Source organism: Cygnus olor, chromosome 3 (genome assembly GCF_009769625.2).
Source record: "Cygnus olor isolate bCygOlo1 chromosome 3, bCygOlo1.pri.v2, whole genome shotgun sequence".
NCBI lineage: Eukaryota > Metazoa > Chordata > Aves > Anseriformes > Anatidae > Cygnus > Cygnus olor.
Genome location: NC_049171.1, coordinates 119,617,195 through 119,640,353, shown reverse-complemented (window position 1 = coordinate 119,640,353; position 23,159 = coordinate 119,617,195). Strand labels below are relative to the sequence as shown.

General features: G+C 39.8%; 2 protein-coding genes across 6 annotated transcripts in view; one reads left to right on the top strand and one right to left on the bottom strand.

The window, feature by feature from the left end:
* ASB3 (ankyrin repeat and SOCS box containing 3) overlaps window positions 1-23,159 on the bottom strand; it is a 33,095-nt gene that overhangs the window by 8,724 nt on the left and 1,212 nt on the right. For 2 of the 5 annotated variants that reach the window (XR_005819042.1, XM_040554100.1), the window contains exons 1-7: window positions 6,498-6,887; window positions 5,621-5,834; window positions 5,097-5,255; window positions 3,168-3,280; window positions 2,479-2,614; window positions 1,871-2,048; window positions 221-421 (exon numbers count right to left, since the gene is read on the bottom strand). Coding sequence is in view for 4 of the 5 variants with exons in the window: in XM_040554100.1 (XP_040410034.1) it covers window positions 221-421; window positions 1,871-2,048; window positions 2,479-2,614; window positions 3,168-3,280; window positions 5,097-5,255; window positions 5,621-5,816 (983 nt within the window). In the remaining variant the exon portion in view is untranslated. Of the gene's footprint in view, window positions 1-220; window positions 422-1,870; window positions 2,049-2,478; window positions 2,615-3,167; window positions 3,281-5,096; window positions 5,256-5,620; window positions 5,835-6,497; window positions 6,888-8,355; window positions 8,542-15,690; window positions 18,234-23,159 lie in introns of those variants that run through there. The other 3 variants (XM_040554101.1, XM_040554103.1, XM_040554102.1) reach the window with 3 other exon arrangements.
* Window positions 6,909-21,161, top strand: CHAC2 (ChaC glutathione specific gamma-glutamylcyclotransferase 2). Its single transcript, XM_040554109.1, has 3 exons — window positions 6,909-7,098; window positions 14,857-14,892; window positions 18,229-21,161. Exons 1-3 carry the CDS (start codon window positions 6,964-6,966, stop codon window positions 18,610-18,612), a joined length of 555 nt encoding a protein of 184 aa, XP_040410043.1. The 5' UTR covers window positions 6,909-6,963; the 3' UTR covers window positions 18,613-21,161.

The following is a 23,159-nucleotide window of genomic DNA, read 5'->3' as shown; positions in this document are numbered from 1 at the left end:
ACAAAAACTGCAATTATGTTCTACAGGAGTTCCCTTCAAAGAGCAAAGCTTCCCCTAGAAGCCTTCAACAACAACCCCACATACCATCCTTGTACTTACGGTTTGATTCTGCCAGCTCTCGAGTTGAAGAAAAAGGGTAGGGAAACCCCACACATTTAAAAAAATAGTTAAATAAAAGACCAGCAGAGTTATGAATAATTTCAAAATAGAAGAGTTATACTTACTTTTTTGGAAAACCATACACATGGGTGATCTGCAGTCGAAGCTAAGGCACTCCTGAGCATCTGGACTGTAGCCTTCTTTAAGTAACATTTCCAAACATTCTTTATTACCTCCATATACTGCTGAGTACACAGGGCTCACTTTGCCTTTTTCTTTGTCACAAATCCGGTCAGTAATTGGTATTAGCATCTCTAGTATACTGCAAATATTTAAAAAACACTATTTAATTGCGTGACCTTATGCAATGATTACATTTCAAATGTATGGTTATTTTTCATATGGTCATTACAACTCAAGAAAAAAACCCTACCTGTTTTTTCACTGCTTAGTTTGCTTTGAAGAAGAACCATTGTCATTTCATACAGACCCATAACAGTATGCTTCCGCATGGATTTACACTGATGATGGGCTGAAAAAACTGCACTGCCACGTACAGACTCAAGTGCCTCTAAAATCTTGTATTCCATTATTCGAAGGAGGCTACCAATACATACATTTTAATTCAAATGAGAGACTTATTTCCTATTTTCCAACAATCGTTTTTACAACAACAGAGTACCTCTGGTGCACATTTAAAACTAGACTCCTACGAAGTCTGGAAGTGAACCCAATATGCAAGTTGCAAATAAAATGAGTATTTCCTTCTGTTCGACAACACTCACTGAGATACTGAAGCAGAAAAATCAGTCTATTTCACCCTCCACATCCTTCCCAGCTAATGAGAATTACAGGGTAAACACCAGTTCCTTTGCTACGAGAACTTACTGATGCTGCTCAGGCTGCCAGTTACGTAGTGCTGCGACAGCTATGAATGCATTTGATTTGAAGACATTCCTAGTGTTGACATTTTTGCCAACCCATCTTCTGCTTCTGATAAAACGAAGAAAAAGCAGCTCAGTATCTGAGCACAGTCTGCCCTCCTCATCAGTTTGAGAAGAGGCATCAATTTGACACCCAAAGTTCAGTGACAGCTCAGTTCATGAACCTCTGCTGTCAACAGTTACGATCAAGTACCTACTGAGAGACCTGCAGTTAACATCATCGTTAGTACAAGTGCTGTCACGCATGTGCAACCACAGGGTTCCTGACAAATGCTTTTCCGCAATGGCCCATTACTGCAGAAACTTCTTTCCACTCTTGATTTTCAGCTGCAAAAGTGACTTATGTCATCGGAATTGAGCAAAGCTAGAATAGCAAGGACTAAGGGAACTGTTTTGTGGCTTTCAGTTTCTCCCTGGTTCAGCTAATTCATTATTTGCATAAAATTACTTCTGCTACTTCACAGACACAACTGTAATTCTAATTAAGAGCTGTTCAAGTCATAAATGAATCATATGCTACTGTTCTTTACATTTTAAAATGCACAAATAGCATGGCCACTAACTGAATTAGTATCTGATTCAGGACTGTGGAAACCCTTCTAAAGAGTTACTCAGTTATGGATCAGACCCCGATTAGAAGGTGACTTCAAAACAGTTATCACTTCACTGGGACTAACAGACGTTTAAAATATGAAAAGATTGAGAAATTCTAAACTACAAATCACCTTGAGAACTCATTTATCTTCCTTTTAGAGTTGAATATCCTCTTTGGTGATTAAGCTTTTAATACCAGAATGCTTTGTCTGAATGTATTTTTGACCACCTACTTTTTATGGCCCATTTCAGCTGCTGCGTGAATAGGTAACTGCCAGTTATCCTCGTTGCAGTAGAGGTTTGGATCTGCCCCTTTTGACAGTAACAGCTCCACACACTTGGCATGGCCCTCCTGCGCAGCAATCAGTAGCGGAGTGGCTCTGTCTTTGGCCTGACAGTTGATGTCTGCGCCTGACATAAATTCAACACTTGAGATTACTCAACACAAAACAAACAAGTTACTCACTTAATTTTGGTTATACATGCACTTAGACACATGAAAGTTGTTCACTATCTGGATGAAACTACTGCTGACACTTTATGACCAGATGTCATCAAAACAGTGCTAATGTAGTGCTATTGAAGGTTTTTTGAAAAACCTGATGATCCTTACTTTTTTTTTCATAGTTTTATTAATTCCTACTATCACTTGATGAAAACGACATCAAATTCCTAAATAAGCTTTTAAGTAATTAAGGTAGTTTTCCATACCTAACTGTAACTACTACTATATTACATTATTTAAATGTGAAGTTATGAAGTGTAAAAGTGGAACTAAAATTGTATCTGATGACAGGCTGATGCAAGCTTAGAAACAAGCCAAACAAAAGACTGCAATTACCATGGGATACAAGCACTCTTAAGCTCTCCAGCTTTCCATACTGAGCAGCAACAAACAAAGGTGTAATTCCAAAGTCGTCCTTACACTCAATGCTTGCCCCTTTCTCCAGGAGTATTTTAATTATCTCAGTGTATCCCTGAAATAAATATTTTTATTCTTAACAACAACAACAACAATAGATGTGGAATTGACATAATCTGCTCCCCCCCCATTCTAAACAGAAATCAGAAAAAATGCAATATATTCTAGAGATATACTGGAGAATTGTTAGAAAAAAGTAAATGATTTATTTTTTCACATTTGTTCATTTACTTAATAAATACAAATGGGAACTAAATTAGTTTATAGAACCATTGAGCTAATATATTTCCATGCTAGAAACATGTCTTATATCTCAGGGATTGGGAAATACTAAACAGAATTCTTTCTCAAAAAAATCTTGTAACAGATACAGTCAGTGAACTTGTAAGTGCATGCAATATTTGTAATAGTTAAATAATTATTGCTTCCCAACATCAACATGTCACATAGTTTCATCATATCAGATACACTCTTCTGTACATTGCATGTACATGACTGTTAGGGTAGGTTAAGAAAAAAATCATCTGATAAAACGGCAGAAAAATACACAAACTACCACTCAGAATACGCCAGTTACACGGCAATGGTATGATACACTTACAGGTTACCTGAAAAGCAGCTTGGTGCAAAGAATTCCACCCAGACCAGGAATGAGGTCCTTCAACATTTGCTCCATGTTGGAGCAGAAGCTTTACAACCTCTACATGTCCGTTTTCAACAGCTTCAAATAAAAGAGTAAAACAAACAAAAAAAACCCTTCTTATTAAGTTAAAGAACTCATTGAAAATCTCAGATGCTCTCAACACTAAGTTCCTGACACAGTAATCCTAATTCTTTTATACTTGTATTTGCTTACTTGCCTTTTACATTTAAGCTGCAAAAACACAGATGCAGAATGGAAATTCAGTCGCAAAATGTCTAGTTAGATGTGTTAAAATCCCACCCCCATTGCACCAATATGGACAACAAAAGCAAGTTTCTCTCCTGTGAATCTGAGACAATTCCGCAGCTGGCAGCTAACTGTGAGACAGCTGCAGTGGCCTCCTGAACTTAGGAAGCCCACTGCTATGTTCCAACAACTTCCTCCAAACTCAAACTTGTTATAGAAAAATTTAAAACTGTGGTTTAACATCTATATAAAATTCATTTATAAATTGTACATTTAGTTTATACAAGTATATTCGTAGACGAAGCCTCCTTCAGTATCCTGACTCATCCTTGTATTTCTTCCACCACCAATTCTGCCAAGACACAATTCTTGTGTACCAGTGAGTGCTTGATACGGTGATAAATCACGTGTGAATCATCACTATTTTTCAAATATTCATGCACATGCTTGCAAAATGGGTGCCTCTGGCTTGCAGTACTCAGTGTCCAACACTGAGCTGTGCCATAGCCCTATTCAACACTCTGGATACCTGGCTGTGAACTTTTTCTGTTTTGAAAATCCCTTGGCTACACAACCCCAGGACTGTTCCTTGGTCCAGTCTCTTCTATGTAAGCACATAGACATACTGTTAATTACCTGTATCCAGTGTGCCTTTAACGAAGATTTCCCCACAAGTGCTGCCTGCTACAGATTCTTTTAAATAAATAACCTATTTAGTTGTTTAAAAATAAAGTGTCAATAGACTTGTAGATAAAAGTTAATGTGGCAGTCACAGTGTGTGTAAAACAACAAGCATATTTGATTTGATAATTTGTACTCTGAGGATTCACTACAGAAGTCTTAAGCATTTAAAGATGTAAACAAAAACTATAGAAGATATTAAACTAAGGAACGTTAGCTGTTAAACTACCAAATGAAAATCAGAGAAATTGTTTTAGCAATTTTACATGTCCTATCACAAGAGGTTAATATGCCTGGAACTTTATTTATTAGACAAGTGATGTGCTTAGAAAAAATTACTCTCATTCTGCACAAACCTTGTTTACCACCATAATGTCCCATAGCCACCACAGCAAACCCTATTGTATTTTAACATCATTCACGTACTGTTTGAGGTGTATGAACACGAAACTGAATTTATATTTAGTTAAACGCAGTGTAGAACTTACTATTTTCCTTAGCTCGGTAAAAAAAATAACTTGCCAATCAATACAAAAGGTGTAAATATCCCTTCCAGTTTTGGTTTATGTACGTTAGAAAGACAGACATAAGGATAGTAACTTATTTGTCTAATTAGTATCTTAGTGGTAATACACATGAAGCATCCATGAATTGGAGATCAAAAGCATAAAGCCTTCAGGAAGATTTGAAGAACTACTGCCTCTTTCTGAACAGTAAGATCTTCATCGTTAACATTATCTCCTCAGATCAGGTAAGTCAAATAAATGGAGAGTGAAGGAGGGAAAGAAGGGGCAGCGCATTCAGCTTTGAAGCTGAAAGTAATTCCTAGACCTACTCCACCTCTGAGCGCAAAGCATAGTATTTAGGCTACAAAAATAAGAAACATGATAGAGAATAAACTCTGGAATATACCACAACTTCTCCCCACATATCCGTCAGTCTAAGATTTCACAAAAGCATGCATCACCTAGGAAGAGCGCGGTGGTTGCCTCAGTGGTAACTTCATCAGCATTGACTCCAGCTTCTAGAAGAACACCGATGCTTTCCAAAGACCCACAGCGTGCAGAAAGGTGCAGTGCACCCATTCCTTCAAACGTCTTTGAATTTATGTAGTTGTCAGATGGAGCTACAGATTATAACAATAAATTGCAATAAATTGCAAAACACGGTTCTTAAAATATTTAAAATAACTTAAAATAACTGAGTTATTGGAGATGTGAGGCCTGCAGCATGTCCATGAACGTGCTGTTGGACTCCTTCAAACAGCAGCATTAGTTATTGCTGGCCCAAAGCATATACCTACCTTGGACTGAAAAGATAAAGTAAAACCAGTTGTCATTCACAGGCTACAATGTGGCCACTTTACCATATCTAGTCAATATCTACCAAACAAATTTACAAAAGAACACAATAATAGAAACCTACTTTCTATTTTATGTCACAGGGGAGTTTAGCAGCAATTTGAACTATTTCATGTATTTTTTTCCTTACCTGCATCAATTAGCAGCCTCAGACATTCACTGGAATTGTGAGCTGCTGCTTCGTGGATTGGCATCCACCCCCTGTTATCTGGGACATCAAGACTGTACCCCTGTTTAATCAGTTTCCTCAGCATTTTAACGTTTCCTTCTCTTGCTGCAAGTCCCACAGTGGAACACCGATCAGAATACGCCTCTGTGAAATCCATCCTTTTGTTAGATTAGGTCTGTGGTAGGAAGGGGAAGACGACAAGGAGAAAAAAAAGTGGTTGTCAGTACAAGACGTACACAGATTGCAGCAGAGGTAGCTTTCAACACAGGACCAGAAACACCCTGAATGAACTACAAAGCAGAGCCTTAGAGCAGCGACCCCTGAGGAAGAAATCTTGGCATTACAAACCACTCGAGTTAGGAACCTACATACAGATAGAACCCATCACAGGAACCATGCAAACCCACAAAAAAAATAAAAAGACTTGAAACTCCCTCCTGCAGATTTAATCCTCTACCTCCTCTTCTGTCCTAAAAAGAAACAAAACACACAAAAAGACTACATAATTTTACAATTTTGTTTTTAAGACACAATCAGAAGCCGAGTTATCTTTAAATAAAAAATAATTTCTAGACCTACTCCACCTCTGAGCACAAAGCATAGTATTTAGGCTACAAAACATGAAACATGATAGAGAATAAACTCTGCAATACACCACAACTTTTCCCCACACATCAGTCAGTCTGAGATTTCACAAAAGCATGCATCACCTAGGAAGAGGTGAACCTAGGAACCCATAGGAACCATAAGGAACCCACATCGTGGCATCACTTCTGCACAATGACCGCCTCTGTGCAGATACAGCTGTAAAGCGGGTGATAGTGCTGCTATGCGTTACCATTTGCTGTTTCTTGAATTCTCGGGCGCGTCCTAAGCGTGTGATGCTGGCCTCCGACCCTGTTTGAGGCACCTAAGGCTGCTTCGCTGTCTTCCCAGACGGGCCGGAGGCGGTGCCGCTGGGTGAGGCGCGTTTGCAAGCCCAACGCCCCGCGGGCACAGGGAGCCGGCCAGGAAGCTGCCGGGGCTCTTGGCCCTACTGCCGGCCCAACCGCGGCCGCGCCGCCCGGCTGCGCGGGGCTTTCTGCGCGCTGTTTCCGTGGGGGCGCCGCTCCGGGACCCCGTTCGCCACCTGCCCCGGGGAGGCGGCGCTGTGGGGGCGGCGGCTGGGGCCTCAGGACTGCGGCTGGGGGCCGGGGCACCCCCGGTGCCGTCCCCCCGTGCCCGCCCCGCTCTCAGCGCGCAGGCCCCGCGGCCGGCCCGGCCCGGCCCCGCCCGCAGTCGGGGCAGCGCGGCGGGCGGCGGCCATGTGGGTGTTCGGCTACGGCTCCCTCATCTGGAAGGTGGACTTCCCCTTCGAGGAGAAGATGGTGGGGCGCATCCGCGGCTACAGCCGCCGCTTCTGGCAGGGCAGCACCGACCACCGCGGCGTGCCGGGCAAGGTGAGGCGGCGGCGGGCCGGGCTGCGTCCGTCCACAGCGCGGGCACGGGCTGGGGAACGGCTCCACCGGGCTCGGCACGGCTCAGCCCGGCTCCCTGCTGCGCCTCCGGAGGCCGGCAGCGCCCGTCGGAGTGCGGCTGTGCCGCCTGTCCGTGGACCTTTTCCTTCTTACCTGACGAGTGCACCTGGGCAGCACCTGATGCCTGCCGAGGGCAGGCACTCGGGTCGTCCCTTGTCAGCTATCCGGGATAAATATCCCCAGTTTGACGTTTTTTTTTTTTTTTGTTTGTTTGTTTTGCATACTTTTGAAAGTTTGAGGATTCATTTCCTCCTGGATTCTCTGCTGTCAATGAAAAAAACTTCTAATGAACTTCTGACAGGCAAATGATAAGAAAAATAACCATCACTCCATTTTAATAGTGGAAAAATAACTGTGCTGCTCACTAATTTATACAGACATTAATCAAAATATTCTAAATACTTAAAATACTGCACGGTGTGGGTGTCTGGCTTTGGGGAGAAAGGCTGGTTGGTAAGTGAAGGCCAGACCTGTGCACCTGAGTAGCTACCTTGCTGTTGTTTTTCATCTTTCTTACTTTTTTACTTGAAGGAAGAAGCTTATTTACTGGTCAGAAAAACTACCAAAAACCTAAAAATCCAGAAGCAAACACTTCCCATTTCATTGGAACATATGTAGTTTTTAGCCACTGGCATGAGAATAATAGTTTTTCTCTGCTGTGGGAGCCTGTATCACCCTCCCCATACAGGGGCTATCGCCCTCATGTAATTCTGAATGGCTCAACAAATGCTAAAGAAACAATAGGTTACAGAACCACCCAGTGGGTTAGATGAATGCCTTTGATGTGGCAGGACTATGTTATTTACAGCTGCAGATGCTGCTCACGGCTGAGTCATCAGAAATGCAAACTAATCATATATGTACAGAAACTGATACTTGGGTTCAGCTCTCTAACAATTTACCTACTTTGAATGTTGGTTTTGTATAGTGTAAACTTGTTTTCCTGATGCTTGCTAAAGCAGCTGTCGGCCCTGGTGACTCCACTCTAAAGCTGGAATGTAATTTTGGAAGAGCACCCCTAGCAAAGGCATAAGGATTCTTTTCACAAATAAAACAGCATGCTACATGTAGCATGGAAGAAATTTTCATTTAGTCCCAACTAGCACTAATTACTACCTTAGTAGTACTACCTAGTACTACTTACTACCTAGACCACAGAATAGCTTGTACAGTACTTACCAGCACAAAGTCACTCTGAGTAAGCGTTCCTCCAGTTGCACGTGGCTGAATAAGAGGGGATGCTGGCTGGACAGCCCAGTGCTTTCTCAGTAGGAACCCTGATTCCTCACTTACCAGTCATTCCTCTTCAAACTGTGTTTGTGTGAGCACTGCGACATTTCTATTCCTTTCCTGAACTCGGGAGTCCTGAAAAAAACATGCACATGTTGTTCAGGTGGGGCATAAGAGTGGCTGATCCATAAGCCTCCTGAACTTGGGAAGCCAGGCTTTAAAGAAATATTTTTACATCAGTAGAGAAAGTCCTCTCTTTGCGCTTCAGAAAGTAATAAAACCCTCACAGGCAAGTTCTTCCTTTCTGCAGGTATCCCTGGAGACCCCACTGTATTACCTTCTTTTGGGCTAGCTGAAATTCAGGGGATACCCAGCGTGTGTTTCTGCAAATTTGGAAAATCTTGCAAAATGGCCATGCCAGGTTACTAGCAACTAGCACAACCTTTGTTCCACGAAGCTTAATTCTTTGTATTTCTGCCCCAGTCCAGGTCATGCCCAGAACCATCATCTGCAGGCATATAGAGCCTTAAAACAAACAAACAAAACAACAGTGCCCATGCACTGGTCTATTTCTGTTTAGAAACAGCACATTATTATTTATGCAAACTGGTTAATACATTTTATTTTTGTTTACAGAAACACTTAGCATTAACAAATACACTTTTTTTCTCAGAATCAGCAAGTTAATGCCCTCTTGCATTGCTGCAGTCTGTGAATTGTTGCTGTTACTTCCAAGGCAAAGAGGCTCCCTCAGTGAATGCTGAGAAGCACACCGTGGAGACTTCCCATTTAACCAGGCCAAATAATCGCTGCTATAAAATCATTAAAACCTCTGTGACATCGGAGATGACGTCTCTTGTGGGTGAACTACAAGTGAAACTGGTCCTTCGATACTAATGCATTTTAAAGAACAGCACTGAAATTCTAGCCAGCAAGTTAAAAAAGGCCCTCCTGAAAACGCGAGTTGCTACAACATTCCACGGTCAGCGCAACAAAAACATACAGAGCACTTTTACATGCAGTGGCTGCAAGCTTTTAGTGCAAAATTCAGTTGACCCTGTACTTGTACTTTGAACTGCTCAACTTATATTGTAGTAAGAAGGTTAACTAGTTATAAAGTGATGTTTCATCGTGGTGCCATATTGTGTAGTTTACAGGATGATAAATTGGAAAACATTTTTTTAAGAACAGAGTGCAGAAAAAAAAGAATTTTGTTTTTCAAAATATTCCTGAATTTATGCATTAGCTCTACTTAAGATTTTTGTTAGATTAGTGCAAACATTACTTTAAAGCCGCTTGAATCTTACCAGGCAATAACAGTGTTCCCTGAAAAAAAGAGCCATTGGCTTAGAAAGACCTAAGTAAGAAAGGTTGTTTGCATAAATGGCAAATTCAGATTTCTTACTCCAAGCTTTAGAAAAAATGGCAACAGAAATACAGTCCTGCCTGATTCACATAAAACCTCTCAGACTGGAATGAGGGGGAAGTTGTATATTTTTTAATACAATATAATCAAAGCATATCTTAGTATTTTCACTCCTAAAAAATAAGGTTCAAAGCTTCCTAAACCTCATCCACTAAGGCTGGCTTTCTAACCTGTGCATTGCTGGTTTTGGTCACCTCTTGGACTTTTCAGTGTTTCCAAATCTCCTGAAGTGTGATTCCTCTATAATCACTTTATATATTCAACTGTTTTTTTTTTTTTGGGGGGGGGGGGCAGGAGAGAAGAGAGTGGTGTTAAAAACATCACCAACATGTTAAACTTTTGTCTTTTTCCAATAACTAAGTAGAGAGCTCACACTATGATAATAATCCCAGCTCCTTTTCTGAAATAACCAGCTTTTCATATTCACAAACTGTATTTTTAGCGTTTATTGTTTGAGAGATTCTCAACATAACGGTTCTGTTTTTCTTCCAACAGTATCAGAATAATCTACAGTTCCTTAGGCTACTAATTTTATACTTTAAAAATACTGAATTCTTGTTACTGCTCCAGTTCCCTAAAACATTCCCAGGTTTCAAGATTTGCTAAAATTATTCAGACTTGCTCAACTAATATAAAATGTGAGGGTATAATCTCACCCAGATGCATTAATCTGAACTATTATAACGTTCAGCAGCTCTCTATAGAGCCTGGAGACACGTATGCCCATAGACCCTGTTTTTTTTCAAGGCTGTTCTGTACAAGGTAACAAGAGCCATGTCTCAGTGCAGTGCTGAGGTAGGACTGCATGCTTCGGTTCCGCCCTTTTCCTCGTGTGAGACAAGTTCTTCGTCCTTCTGCTGTAAACCATAGGAACAGCACTGAAGTGCAAATACAAGCAAGGGCTGAAGTGTGAAACCACTGTTAGTACAATATGGTTCAAACCACACCGAGAGCTTTCTGCAGCCAAACAGCAGAGTTTGGCGGGTTCTCCTTGTAATCCCCTTCCCATTTGCTGTAGCTGCTCCCCAGCTTTGCTGCCTGGTGCAGTGGCAGCTCTGACATGCAGGCTGTCCGTGTGTATCTGGATCTGCTAGAGACTCTGTAGCTAACCTTTGGATGTGCTTTGGAAAAAAAAAAAACACTAAGGAAACTTGATGACATGATTAATTTAGCTCCTGCTGCCCGCTGTTAACCCCCATGGGACTCCCACATGTGCACTCTGACATGGGGTTACCAAGTTTATATAGAGTAATTCAGCTTACAGTTAAATCGTTTTAAGATGATGAAGGGCTTTTAGTTTGTTAAATGTGAAATGGAGAAAAGAAGTCCCATCAGGAAACTGTCCAAGTAAGATTCACTGTGAAGGTGTTACAGGATCCTGCTAGCCTCTGCATTTCTCTACTGTCTGTTCTGGGGCAGTGAAAATCCAGGATTGCCAGCCTTTGAAAATCAACCCCAGCTCCACTGGATGTCCCCAGCAAGGGGCTTAGGGGAGGATGGACAGATAGCTCCTGTTATGCTACCACTAGGCGCAGGAAAATGAAGTGCAAAAAGCTCCTCTTTGTTTAAATGATCTTGCTCTTTAAGGAAACCATTTCAAATTATATTCCTACTTACTAGCAAACTTTTGTTCCCCTTTCTGAAAATTTTCAAGAGGTAATCAAACTAAAATCATTTCTAAGGTAACGTTCCCTTTTATTCCACTTACTTTCACACCCAGATGCCAAAACTAATTGATTCGTCAATCAGTAAATATTCAGTAATTTTAGTACCTGAGCACTTTATGGTGCCACTGAAAACAATCTAGCATAGCCATGGAAGATCTTACTTCAGTTTCATAGGACACATCAGCTAGACCTAAGGAACTTCAGGCTGCACAGAACTGATAGGAATTCCTCAAAGACACCTGATTTAGGAGGTCATTCAGGTTTGCCCTTGGCAGTACTCCTTGGGCACAACAGAAATCATTTTGGTTTATATTATATAGCCAGTCATTTACAGATGCGTTACTTTCTTTACTTAGCTGGCAAGGGTAATACTTGTGGTTCCGTAATGGTGTTTGGTTTAGGCAGTTCCGTGCAAGACAGACTCTACAAACCAATAAAACACATATCCTGGCCCTACCTAGACAAACAGATTGTTCTTTCATCACACAGCCAATTTGAAGATGAACTACTCCTCAGTACTTCACTGCTTTCAGAACTTTTTAACTTTACTGTTTCAGTATTTTACATTTATTAGTTAGGCTTCAGATACAGGCATTGCTGGTAATACAGAGAAAGTGGTTCCACACCACAAAATGTCTCCTTAATCTACAATTTACAAATTCTTAGTGACCACTATGGAGAAGACAAGTTAGAGAAGTGTTAACGACTATGGAAGAAGCTGATGGCCATATAGAAAACTAAGCCATATGTATATATGTATATACATACTTATTCTGAATTATCTGTCAGAGCTCAGAAGCTAACTCAGTGTCATTATGGATAGTTTTATTATTTTTATTCTTGTAAAAACAGCTTTTCTTATATGTTGAATCATTAGAAAATGAATAACTGGGGGGGAGGGTGACTAGCACATGAGCCAATAAGCACACCTGTATCTTGACAGTTTTGTGGAGTACCAGATACTCTGTCTTGGAATGATTATGGCATAGCTGGATCACAGAAATATGTGTGAGTGTGTAGAGAGGGTCAGTCATCCCAGCCACGAGAGAGGTTGCTTCTGTATGAAGAGAAATGAACTCTTCTGTTTGGCAAATAAAAAAGGCAGGAGTGAGAGCTGCATAGTAAAAGAATGAATGTATAGAGAAAGTGAATGGACAGCAAGAATCAACTATTTTTCCTAGTATCCGAATGAGAAATACTTATCAGGAAAGAAGGCTCAAGGAAAAGAGAACAAACAAAACTAATAAAATACGTATTTAAATTGCAGAACTCACTGCCATGAGATTTGGCAGAGACTATATAAAAGGGGTTAAAACAAACTGGGCAAATAAGTAGAAAAGTGATATTGTGGTAGCTAAGACAGTAAGGCCTAGGTACAGGTTTTAATGCTGTGACTGACAGTCAGGAGAAAGTATTGTGTGGATGAACTGCTCCTATTTGTGCTAATACCCATGCATGCATATATACCCACCAACAGCTTCTTACATAAATGTTTGTGTGCATGTGTTTCTTTAACAGCATCAGGTACTTAGGAAAAGAGCCTAAAACAGACAGTATGACAGACCGTGGGTTTTTATCTCACTATGGCAATTTTGGTAGTGTTTGTTCCCAGTTTGTTAAACCTAAAACATTTAGCAAGACATTTTATCATCAGAATTTCCCGTCTATTAAAAGAGAGAACACCTAGACTGAGTTCAGTATTCTTGTCCGGACGAGATTCGTTAAGACACACTCTCTAAATAAACAGTCAATGATATATTTAGCGTAACTCAAGGTGAGCCCTTCAGTACTATTATTAGCGCAGTGTGTTAACTAGCTTCCTTTGAGATTAAAAACTGAATGACAGCAAAACAGCTCCAGGTAATTTATTGATTGAGACTGTTTTCAAATAGACTAAGATGAACATGTGCACTTCCTATGTCATGCTTTTTATAAACACTCAGTTATCTTGCTTAATTGTATAGAGCTGTGGTATAGAGTTGTTTCCTCAATGTACTCAAATAGCAATCATTTTAGTACTTTCTTAGTTTTGTTGCCTTATTTTATCAATCAGATCAGAAACAAATGGCTGAAGCTGGGTGAAGAGTGGCATGAGAATGAAAAAAATGCAGCACCTCAGAGCTTATAAATAAACAGCCTTTCAGATTATAAAAGATCCAACATTGAATAAATAGTATCTATAGTTGATGGTATCTGTTAAGTGTTCTGTAAAAACTAAATTTCGTATTTTGTTTGTTATGAAAAGAAAGTATGGCTTTCCAAAGGCTTAGTGAAGGCGAAGACCTATGTTATTACTGTGTGAGAGAGAGAAATACAGGTATAGACTAAGCAAACAGAAAAGCACTGATATGTCAATGAAACTACTACAGATGAGTCAGAAAAAGACTGAAATGATGCAGTAGTAGAAGAGTGAAAGCTAGCTAAAAGTAAGTGAAAGGCATGCGTGTACACCGAGTTCAGATTATCGTTGTAGCTCCTAAGAAAATTAATTTCTGTCCTAGAGTACAATTGAATGAATGGCAGTGTCTCTGCTTTCCTTTACATCAAACCAAAGACACTTGTACACTAATCTGATGCTAAAATCAGCAATTTTACACTACGGATGTAGTAGTTTCCTCACAGTGTTTTATGTTCATATTTTAAAATGCTGTTATTTAGTAGTTGGTCTCATTGATCCTTGTGGGTCCCTCCCAACTCGGGATATTCTATGACTCTCCAGGTCATACAAAAAAAAAATCATTAATTATCTTTTCTGTATTTACAAACTGGCTTCCTACTCTTCCTGCAAGAAGTAACTCATAGGAAAAAGAAGCCATTCTAAAGGTATCCTCCCTCTGCCCAGTAAGACAGAAGGAGCTGGGAGGGGGAAAAGAGGAGGAAAACAGTCTTCTGCACAAAAACGTTTTTTTTTTTTTTCAACTTTGAGTAACACAGTACTAACATAAAGAGTTTCATCTTACTAAAAATTACTAGCAGATTTCTTTGCTATATGTTTTCAAAACCATCTAATTTGCAGAGTGCTTTTAAACCTAGGAGTTGCCATGTGTCACAGCATATAATTAACATTTTCTAAAATCCAGTTAGTGCAAGCCAAACCAGAAATGGTAGTACCTTGCTTAGGGTATGCAAGCTAGATTTCGATGTTACATTCTTTTCCATGCCTGTGTATAAACTTTTTGTCTACAAGTTAGAAGGTTCACCTCATTGTCATTATAGAGAAAAAAATACAGCGTAGTACTGAGAAGCAACGTGACTGAGGAAGGTGCATTCAACATAGTTTTGCTTTAATTAATTGTCATCAGTGATTTACAATGAAAGCTTCTTACTGAACTAATGATGATTTTCTTTTAATTTTAGCCTGGAAGAGTTGTGACTCTGGTTGAAGACCCTGAGGTACAGTACTCCTGTCTCTGTAGTGTACAGACTGTCCTATTGTGTTCCCAGCCTGTGTAGTAAGTCTCTATTAATTTTGCTTCTCTACGACCCAATAATTGAGTTATCTTTACTGCAGTGAAACGTTCTCTCAAAATTCCTTGGAGCTACACCAATGACTATTCATTATTTCAAATAAATCCATCAGTCTAAACTAAGCAACTGGAAGTAGTTTCGGTCTATTATTACGAAAGGTAAATTTTCAAGTATTGTTCTGAAGAGTCACTTCAGCTATCCAGCTACAAAACACGGAGTTTTACTTTCAGCATATTTACAGCGCTGAAGACACACCGATATTAGACATTAGATGTTGCATTAGAACCACAATCTTAGCCTCCCAAAATAAAAACTGAAACACACCAAGATAATATTAGTGTTAAAAACGAGATGTCTTTGCCTTATTTTTTGCTACACAGATAAAATGCTTAAGGAATTAAATGCCTCAACTCTACATTTAGTTTCTATGTAACGTGAAATAAGCTCCTGTGTAGGAAAAAAAGACCTTTGGCCTGAGTCTGCTGTTCTTGCTCATCTTTCAACTTGTTACTTAGGTCTCACTTAGAAAAGCACAAGGGAAATGTCTGGGTTGTGAGAGGGAGGAGAGGTGAAACCAGGCCTACACTTTCAGTCATGTAAGTTGTAGGAAAACTAAGATTTTTCTGCTTTTACCCAGTCCTAATTCTGTTTGATAATAATGAACCTATCTTTACAACTACATGCTACTACAACTACTACATTACTTTTAGGGATCTTACGCACCAGAGAACTCTTGGTTGGACTGCTCACCAGCCAGGACAGGACTCATGAGGCTGGGAAGCCCTGGGAGATTATTTGATGGTAGACCTTGGGTACAGGTGCTCCCCCAGTCCCTGCAGACCCTCAGTGCAGCAGAGCTGCTGTGTTCGGTGCCTTGCTGTGATGGTCGTGTCCATCCAGCTGCTTGACACTTGAAGGGAGTGCGTCCCTGCAGGTACTGCTGCCTCCAGAGCAGGTGAGGAGCAGGGCTGGAGCAAGGCCACACAACGCAAGGCTGGAAGACAGGGAGGATGGGTATTTTGGCAGTCATTAGTTTTTGTTTACAGTAACTTATCTGTACAGTTATGATAATGTTGTCTTATCAACCTATGCCCCGAAATAGCAGCCATAGATAGAGGTAAGTTTAACTGTAATCGTAAAGTTCATCTGTTTGTGCAGTTAGCAAAACCAGCAAAATGCAATGCACTGTCTCTCATTGTGATTTTCTGTACCTTTCTAGTAAGAGTTTTTTTCACATTGCTGTACTGCTGGGTACCATTATGTTACACAGACTTCTATATAAACAAAGAATGGTTATGTTTGTTGTCACTCAGTTTCTATTGTTAAGCAAACTTACTTGTTGCCATAGAAACTTTTTTCCCCTTAGCAAACCAGTTTTGTTTGTTTGGTGTTTTTTATTTTTTTCCCTTTTCTCCAGAATCTGGTACAGCCAGATAATCACACCTCACACACAAACATCGAATGCTGTGACAAGTAATGTCCTTTAATTCCAGTAACTCATTCTGCAGCTTCAGAAGGTAACCTTATGTTGAACCGACTTCAGCAGCCTGCAGCTGTTACGTCCCCTGCCCTGAGCACGGCGGTGGCGGCAGCAGCAGCAGCAGCGGCGCTTTCTGTCATTGGCATTGCCAGCCCTCAGCTCAGTGGCAGCCGTGCATCCTTTTTCACTAGCGATAGGCACAGCATGGTTTGGAAGCGTCTAGCTTGGAGAGTTAGTTTAATTTGCTCCGTCTGCATTTCTGCACCAGTTAAGAGGAAACCACACTGAAAAGGAACACTGTACGCTTGTCAGATTTCCGGGTTTTAATTTTTCATCATCTGAAATAGGGATCCCCTACACTGAAAACAAAATGAATGAACTAGCAGCACTTGCCTGCTTCAACCGAGTGTTAGGCAGCCCCTGTCCCCACCACACCTGCAGAGATTTTCCTACCCACAAGGTACATCTACGTGGCAGATTTAAGTCAAGCGCATAGCACGTGCAGAAGGGACCGGGCATAGCGCTGCTGCATCCCTTGCAGACAGCTGTAGCAAACCCACACCACAAGCGGCCGAGGGGAAGCAAGGACCCCTTTTTGTACTCCCCAGGGCTGCTCTTGGCGGCAGCACATGTAATGGTGTGGCCATCTACGGAGGGTGCCATAGGAAATGCCTCCTGTGCATTTTTTCTTAATGAAATGCCTTTGACCTGCTTGTTAATGTCTGACTGCCAAATTCAACTCTCACTAACAAACATCACCACCCCACCATTATTATGACTAAATACCAAAAAAAAAAAACCTAATTGTTTTGTCATCATTACTGTAGCACTGATGTGTGTACTAGCTTCACTGCAGGAGGAACCCACATTTGATGCTGGCAGTAGACAAAACTGATTATCGTATAGTTTAAAGCAGCATTCATAAGAAACAATGTGTAGCCTGTAAGGGATACCAGGCCATAACCATTTGCCTGTGCTACTTAAAACAAACAAAAGCCAACAACATCCTGTTAATCTGTCCCTACTCAGATCTCACTCATCTGCCCATACAAAACTCTGTAAGGGATTATAACTAATTCACACCACAGTTAAATGCTTTCTCAGATTTTATCCATGAGCATGATGAAGAAATATTCAGATTTACTAAGACAGTGATGAAATTAATCCCAGCAGTGTTTGCTGAGGAGCTGGCTATGCCCCAGTTGTGCAAACTGAAGGTTTATCCCAGCATTTTCTTCTCAGGTTCAGTATCAGCACGGTAGCATTACCACCCTCCTCCTGCCAAATGTGTCTGACAGAAGTGACACCCGCATCCTTAAAAGTGAAAATGTAACTAAACAGAGACAAGACTTGGTCAAAATTACTTCGAATTTGGTACTCTTTACAATTTTCATTTCCACTCTGTTATCTTTGTGAGGTCAGGAAGACACTTTGTGTCCTTCCTACCAGCTCTTTAATAGTCAGTCTTCAGAAGCCCACAAAGGCTATTGACTATTTCAAATTTAACTGCAACAAGAAATTGTTTCATAAGAAAGGCCTTGACATCAGGAAGAGGGTGGAGGATCAATCTGCATAATTGCTATTTTGATCTAAGATTTCCTAAATAGAACAGCCCTTTTAATATGGGACTCTTTATAAGAACAGTTTAGAAATAGTTATAAGACTGAAAATGGAAGATAAAATGCGAAGGAAGTTTTACCGAAATAAAACAGAAATACATTAATTTCTGAGTATGCTTTTAAACTCCGCTTGGGTTTTTCTTTTCTTATGTCCTTCAACAGGGGTGTGTATGGGGTGTTGCTTATAGATTGCCAGCTGGACAAGAATGTGAAGTCAAGGCATACCTAGATTTCAGAGAGAAAGGAGGCTACAGGACTACAACTGTCATTTTCTATCCAAAAGACTCATCAATAAAACCATTTGATGTATTACTGTACATTGGCACTTGCGATAACCCTAACTACCTTGGTCCCGCGCCTCTAGAAGAAATTGCTGAACAGATTATTAACGCGGTTGGTCCCAGCGGAAGAAACACAGAATACCTGTTTGAACTCGCTAACTCTATGAGAAACCTCGTACCAGAAGACGTGGATGAACATCTCTTCTCCTTGGAGAAACTAGTAAAGGAACTATTGGAAAAACATCAAAGCGTAAATTGCCTATAGAATAACTTATTTCTTTTAATGATCTTGCTTCATCTTCAGAGGAATGGTTTCGTTGCACAATGGCTATATGACTTGGAGGCATGTTTCTCTGTACTATGCTATCTTATTTATTTTAATATTGCGTTCAAAAGAGTAGTTAGTCATTAAAACATACGGTTTTAAAAATCATACTTTTGGGAGTCTGTAGAAGGGGGAGCAGGGGAAGTGCTTCAGGTTTGAATTTGGTATATTGTTTTCTTTTTATCCAAGGATTTCATCTTTCTTTACAGAAATCTCAAGAGAACCACTTAAGCCTCTCTATCATTTCAGGTTAAAAAAATATATATCTTTTAAGTATTTTTAGATGAACATCTGCATTCGGATACAACTCCCATTGATTCAAGTGATGTTTTTTTCAGATTCAAGACCGGCATGGAGCTCAGTGCAGCTAAATAGATGAATGTTAAGTAGGTATTGTAAACTGCATAGTAAATGCATAGTAGGAAACTTGTATCAGCATTCAAGTTCATCGAAATTAAGTTGTTCCATTGCATTAGTGATCTTACCCTGCATGTTTGTCCTTAAGACATAGAGGATAAACTGTCAGTGTCACAAAAATAGTCCTTTCCCTTGGCTCATTGTGTCAAGCCCCTGAAAACCAAAGTGCCGGGGTACTCCAACACAAACAAGCAGTACCATATTAGTGCCTCATTTTATTTTTCAAGATTAAAGAATAAAACTAAAGTGTTAAAATTAACTAAGAGTATGACTTGAAGCCACGACGCAGCAAGAACGTTCAGAAACTCTCAGCTTTGTTATTTGCCTTTAGGTGCTGTTGTAACCCAATTTTGTAGAAACTCACCAGTCTGTGAGGATAGATTTTGCGCCAGTGATGTTCAACCAGTGTTTCAGGGATTCGCAGACAAAAGGTCATTAAGAAAGGAACCCTCTTTTCAGTCAACTGACATGTTTTATGGACTTCTAGCCAAACAAGTTGGAAAGCCACTAGTTTAGGCTAATAGCTTTACTTTATGCAAAACGTAGGCAAATGGAGTTTCCGTCCGAACAAGGACTTGTCTTGCTTCTCAAAATTTTAAGTTATTTTTGTTAACTTTCAATAAAGTGTATTTTTTTAATGTTAATATAAGAAAGGTCCTGTTTCAAGTACCATGTAGCATCTTATTTTCTCATGCAGGGAATGTATATATGTTCAGTAGGCGTTTGGAAGCCTATATTTTGCATCAGTACTTGCAAAACCAGTATGTTTCTACTGTACAGGCTGTCCATTTTCCTTCTTCGCATTTTCCTGTTTTATATTTGTAATTCCTTGAAAATACTAGGGTTATCAGCATAACAAGCTGCTGTTATTTTTCTTGGCCACCTACAAAAGCCAAAAAGAACATTAATAAATGTTAGTGGGAAACATTTGAAAAAGGCACCGAGATGAGTAGATTGTAGGATATTAAATTCAAACCTAAATTCCAGATAGTAAGATTACTTAAAATATTTAGCCAAGAAAGCTGTTTTTGTTAAATACCAGATTACAACTTTAGCATGCTTCTGGCATCACTCAAGCATACATTCATTGAGGAAAGAAAAAAACAGTTTACTAGTTTTTAGAAGCTACTGTTTAGTGGTTGAATGCCACTCTTAAAAGAGTGTGTAATAGGGTCTCACTTGATGGACTACTATAACTTGCAGAAGCAAATCCTCTGATGATATTAGCAAAATAATCCCATGTACTGAGGCCCCATTGTTCCATTAGTACACGAATTACTTGCAAACTGATGGAATAAATATCCTTCAGAGGTCTTGATTCTCCACTGCACTGTGCTGGTTTAAGATCGATATAACTGAGTGGAAAAGCAACCTCAGCTAATTTCAGCTGTACAGCGGGACAGAAGCCTGATGGGGACATCCAGGTGTCTGTCCATCACAACAGCCATTAAGATGCCTGAAGATGGAATTAAACATTTGAGCAAGAGTGACTTCACACACCAAAGACTGACAGTGATGGCCACATCAGCACTGAGGAACATGCAGTTACGCAAGCATTATTCCCCCTGATGTAGAGTCACTCACTCTTAAGTGTTGTGGGATACTGAACTGTAACTGAAAATGTTATGTATGAATTATTTCAAGAATATTTATGTGTTCCTCCCACAACAAAACCAGACAAAAAGAAGAACCAAACAGCACTTCTTTTCTTGTGCTTGCCTCAGATAGAAGCAAGCTTTAGTGAAGTTAAAACACGTAAGATGGCATGTCGACTCTACGCATTTTTTAATTATTTCCCCAAAGGCTTATCTGTGTTCCTTAAAACAGGGCAGGGGTTGCATACACTCACTAATGATCCAAAAACATCAGCGATGATTCTCTCTTTAAAACTAAGTTTAAGCACTGTGTTGGGGCATTGTGATTATGTATGGCTCTACAGTTTGTATCTTTACTTATATTCAGGACATCGTTGGTTCATTTGCTTTCCAGATTCATAAAACTTGCAATAATATCTGTAATGATACATTCCAGTTTGTACATACAACTTCAATACAATAAAAATGCATCACATTTATTAACTATGTTGGAGAAAGAAATTTCCAATTTTTTCTCAATTTAAAGAGTATCCAGTAATAGGATGGACATCCCTGTGTATCTTAATTCTATCTTGTTACAAAATGATATTAGATCTAACGATGAAAAATGATATACATGAGCTAGCTACTATTATGAAGTCTTAAACTGTCCCAACGGAAGCAATTAATTAAAGCACCAGAAATACACACTTAATCTTCCTTTACAGGATCTAAGCCATGACTCTTCACACAGCTTCAGTCACCAGCAAAAGCCCAGTATACTTTCAGATGTTACTCGCCAAAAAAAAAAAAAATACACACTTTCTGTATGCCACATGCCTTTTTTTTCCCCTACTTGTTACAACTAAATCTGAATTTGTGACAAAATGATAGAGATTTTAGATAGGGCTTGATAATACAAACACACAATAAGTGACCTCTAAACTTGTTTCCACAAGTCTGAACATTTCAGGCAATTCTGCTGAAAGCACAGGAAAAAGCATACTTTTTTGTTCAAAATACCATGGATAATTGATCCCTTACATGCAAAATACCCCACATTTTGAACACCACTTACCCCTAAAGCTGAAGCAACACGTTTACAAAACTGGTTGCAACATCTCCCATCAGTATTGTATTACTATTTTATTTTATATCATTGTTTCCTGAAGTTCACTGGGTTATTAGATTAACTCAGATTTGCATCCCTTCCCGTCTCTTACTTCTAGTATGTATCTGGATACAGATTCTATTCAAACTACAGAGCTGAGAATGTTGAAAAAAAAAACAAAAAAACTAAATACTACAACTCCCCCATCAGACCTATTTCTCCATGTCTGTTCTGCTTAGCAAAGGTTAAAAAAAAAAATAGGCGATTTTCCACTGTTCAGCCAAGCTGCTGACAGGAAGAGGGGATGTTGGCTGTCTACACTGGCAGACACTGGGACAGCAAACCACCAGCAGGGCCCTGTATCTTGACTTCCCGCTATCCCAGAATATATTTTTTGTAAGATTAGAAACTGATTTTCAAGTAATTAGGCTTCTCTAGAAGGCTTCTGCAAATGGCTTGACCCTCATTTTAACTACCAACCACAGTACAGCTCTAATTATTCTAACTTCGCATTCACTCAGTATTCATATACTAAGGTAATTTCCTTGCTCCTCCGTGGCTTTATTCAAGTAACTTCCCTTCAGTTGTGCCCTCCTTTATCTCAGAGCCTTGCCTGCATCTGTCTGGTCTTTTACAGCTTAGGTCTTCTCTCCTGACATTGTGCTCTCATTGTACACGTACTTAAACTGGAAGAAGAGTTCTTTTCCCAGCACAGCTCTGGTACATGTTTAACAGGAAAAAAAAAATTACAGCCTTAATCAATCAAACAAAAATATGTTAGCAAAGCTCAGAAGTATTGACTAGGCCTGTGACAGCTGTTTAGTAAAGATTTGAGCTACTTCACCTATATTATTTCCATCTAGAAATTGTTCTTCTAATCAGGACAAAAACCAACCAAGGGCATACAAACTGTTATATTTAAACTGTTTAAACAAATTCAGCTTGTTTTGCTGGGTAAACACGGATGTACATACATACATCAAGCTGCTGGCAAACATGAAGAAGAAATTCCTGGAACAAATCCACCTGAACTGACCACACATCATCCAGTTAGCTTTCTCCACCACCACTGAGATTTTTGCTGGTATCATTTCCTTCCTTTTGCCTTCATACTCCTAGCACCAGCCACATACTAGTTTACTTCTCTCATTAAAGATTTCAGCCCCCATTCTGCTAGTCTGAGTTTATTAAGAATTGCTATACGCTGCCAAAACATTCCCATTATCCTCATACTACATCCCCTTATCGATTGCAAAGCAGACAGTATATTGCCCCACCTTTCTCCTTCCTCAAGTCTCCATTTCAGTCCAACCATTTCTCAACTTACAGTTTGTTCTTAATTGAAGATAAAAGGAAGTGCTTCATTGTATTTACTTGAACACAAA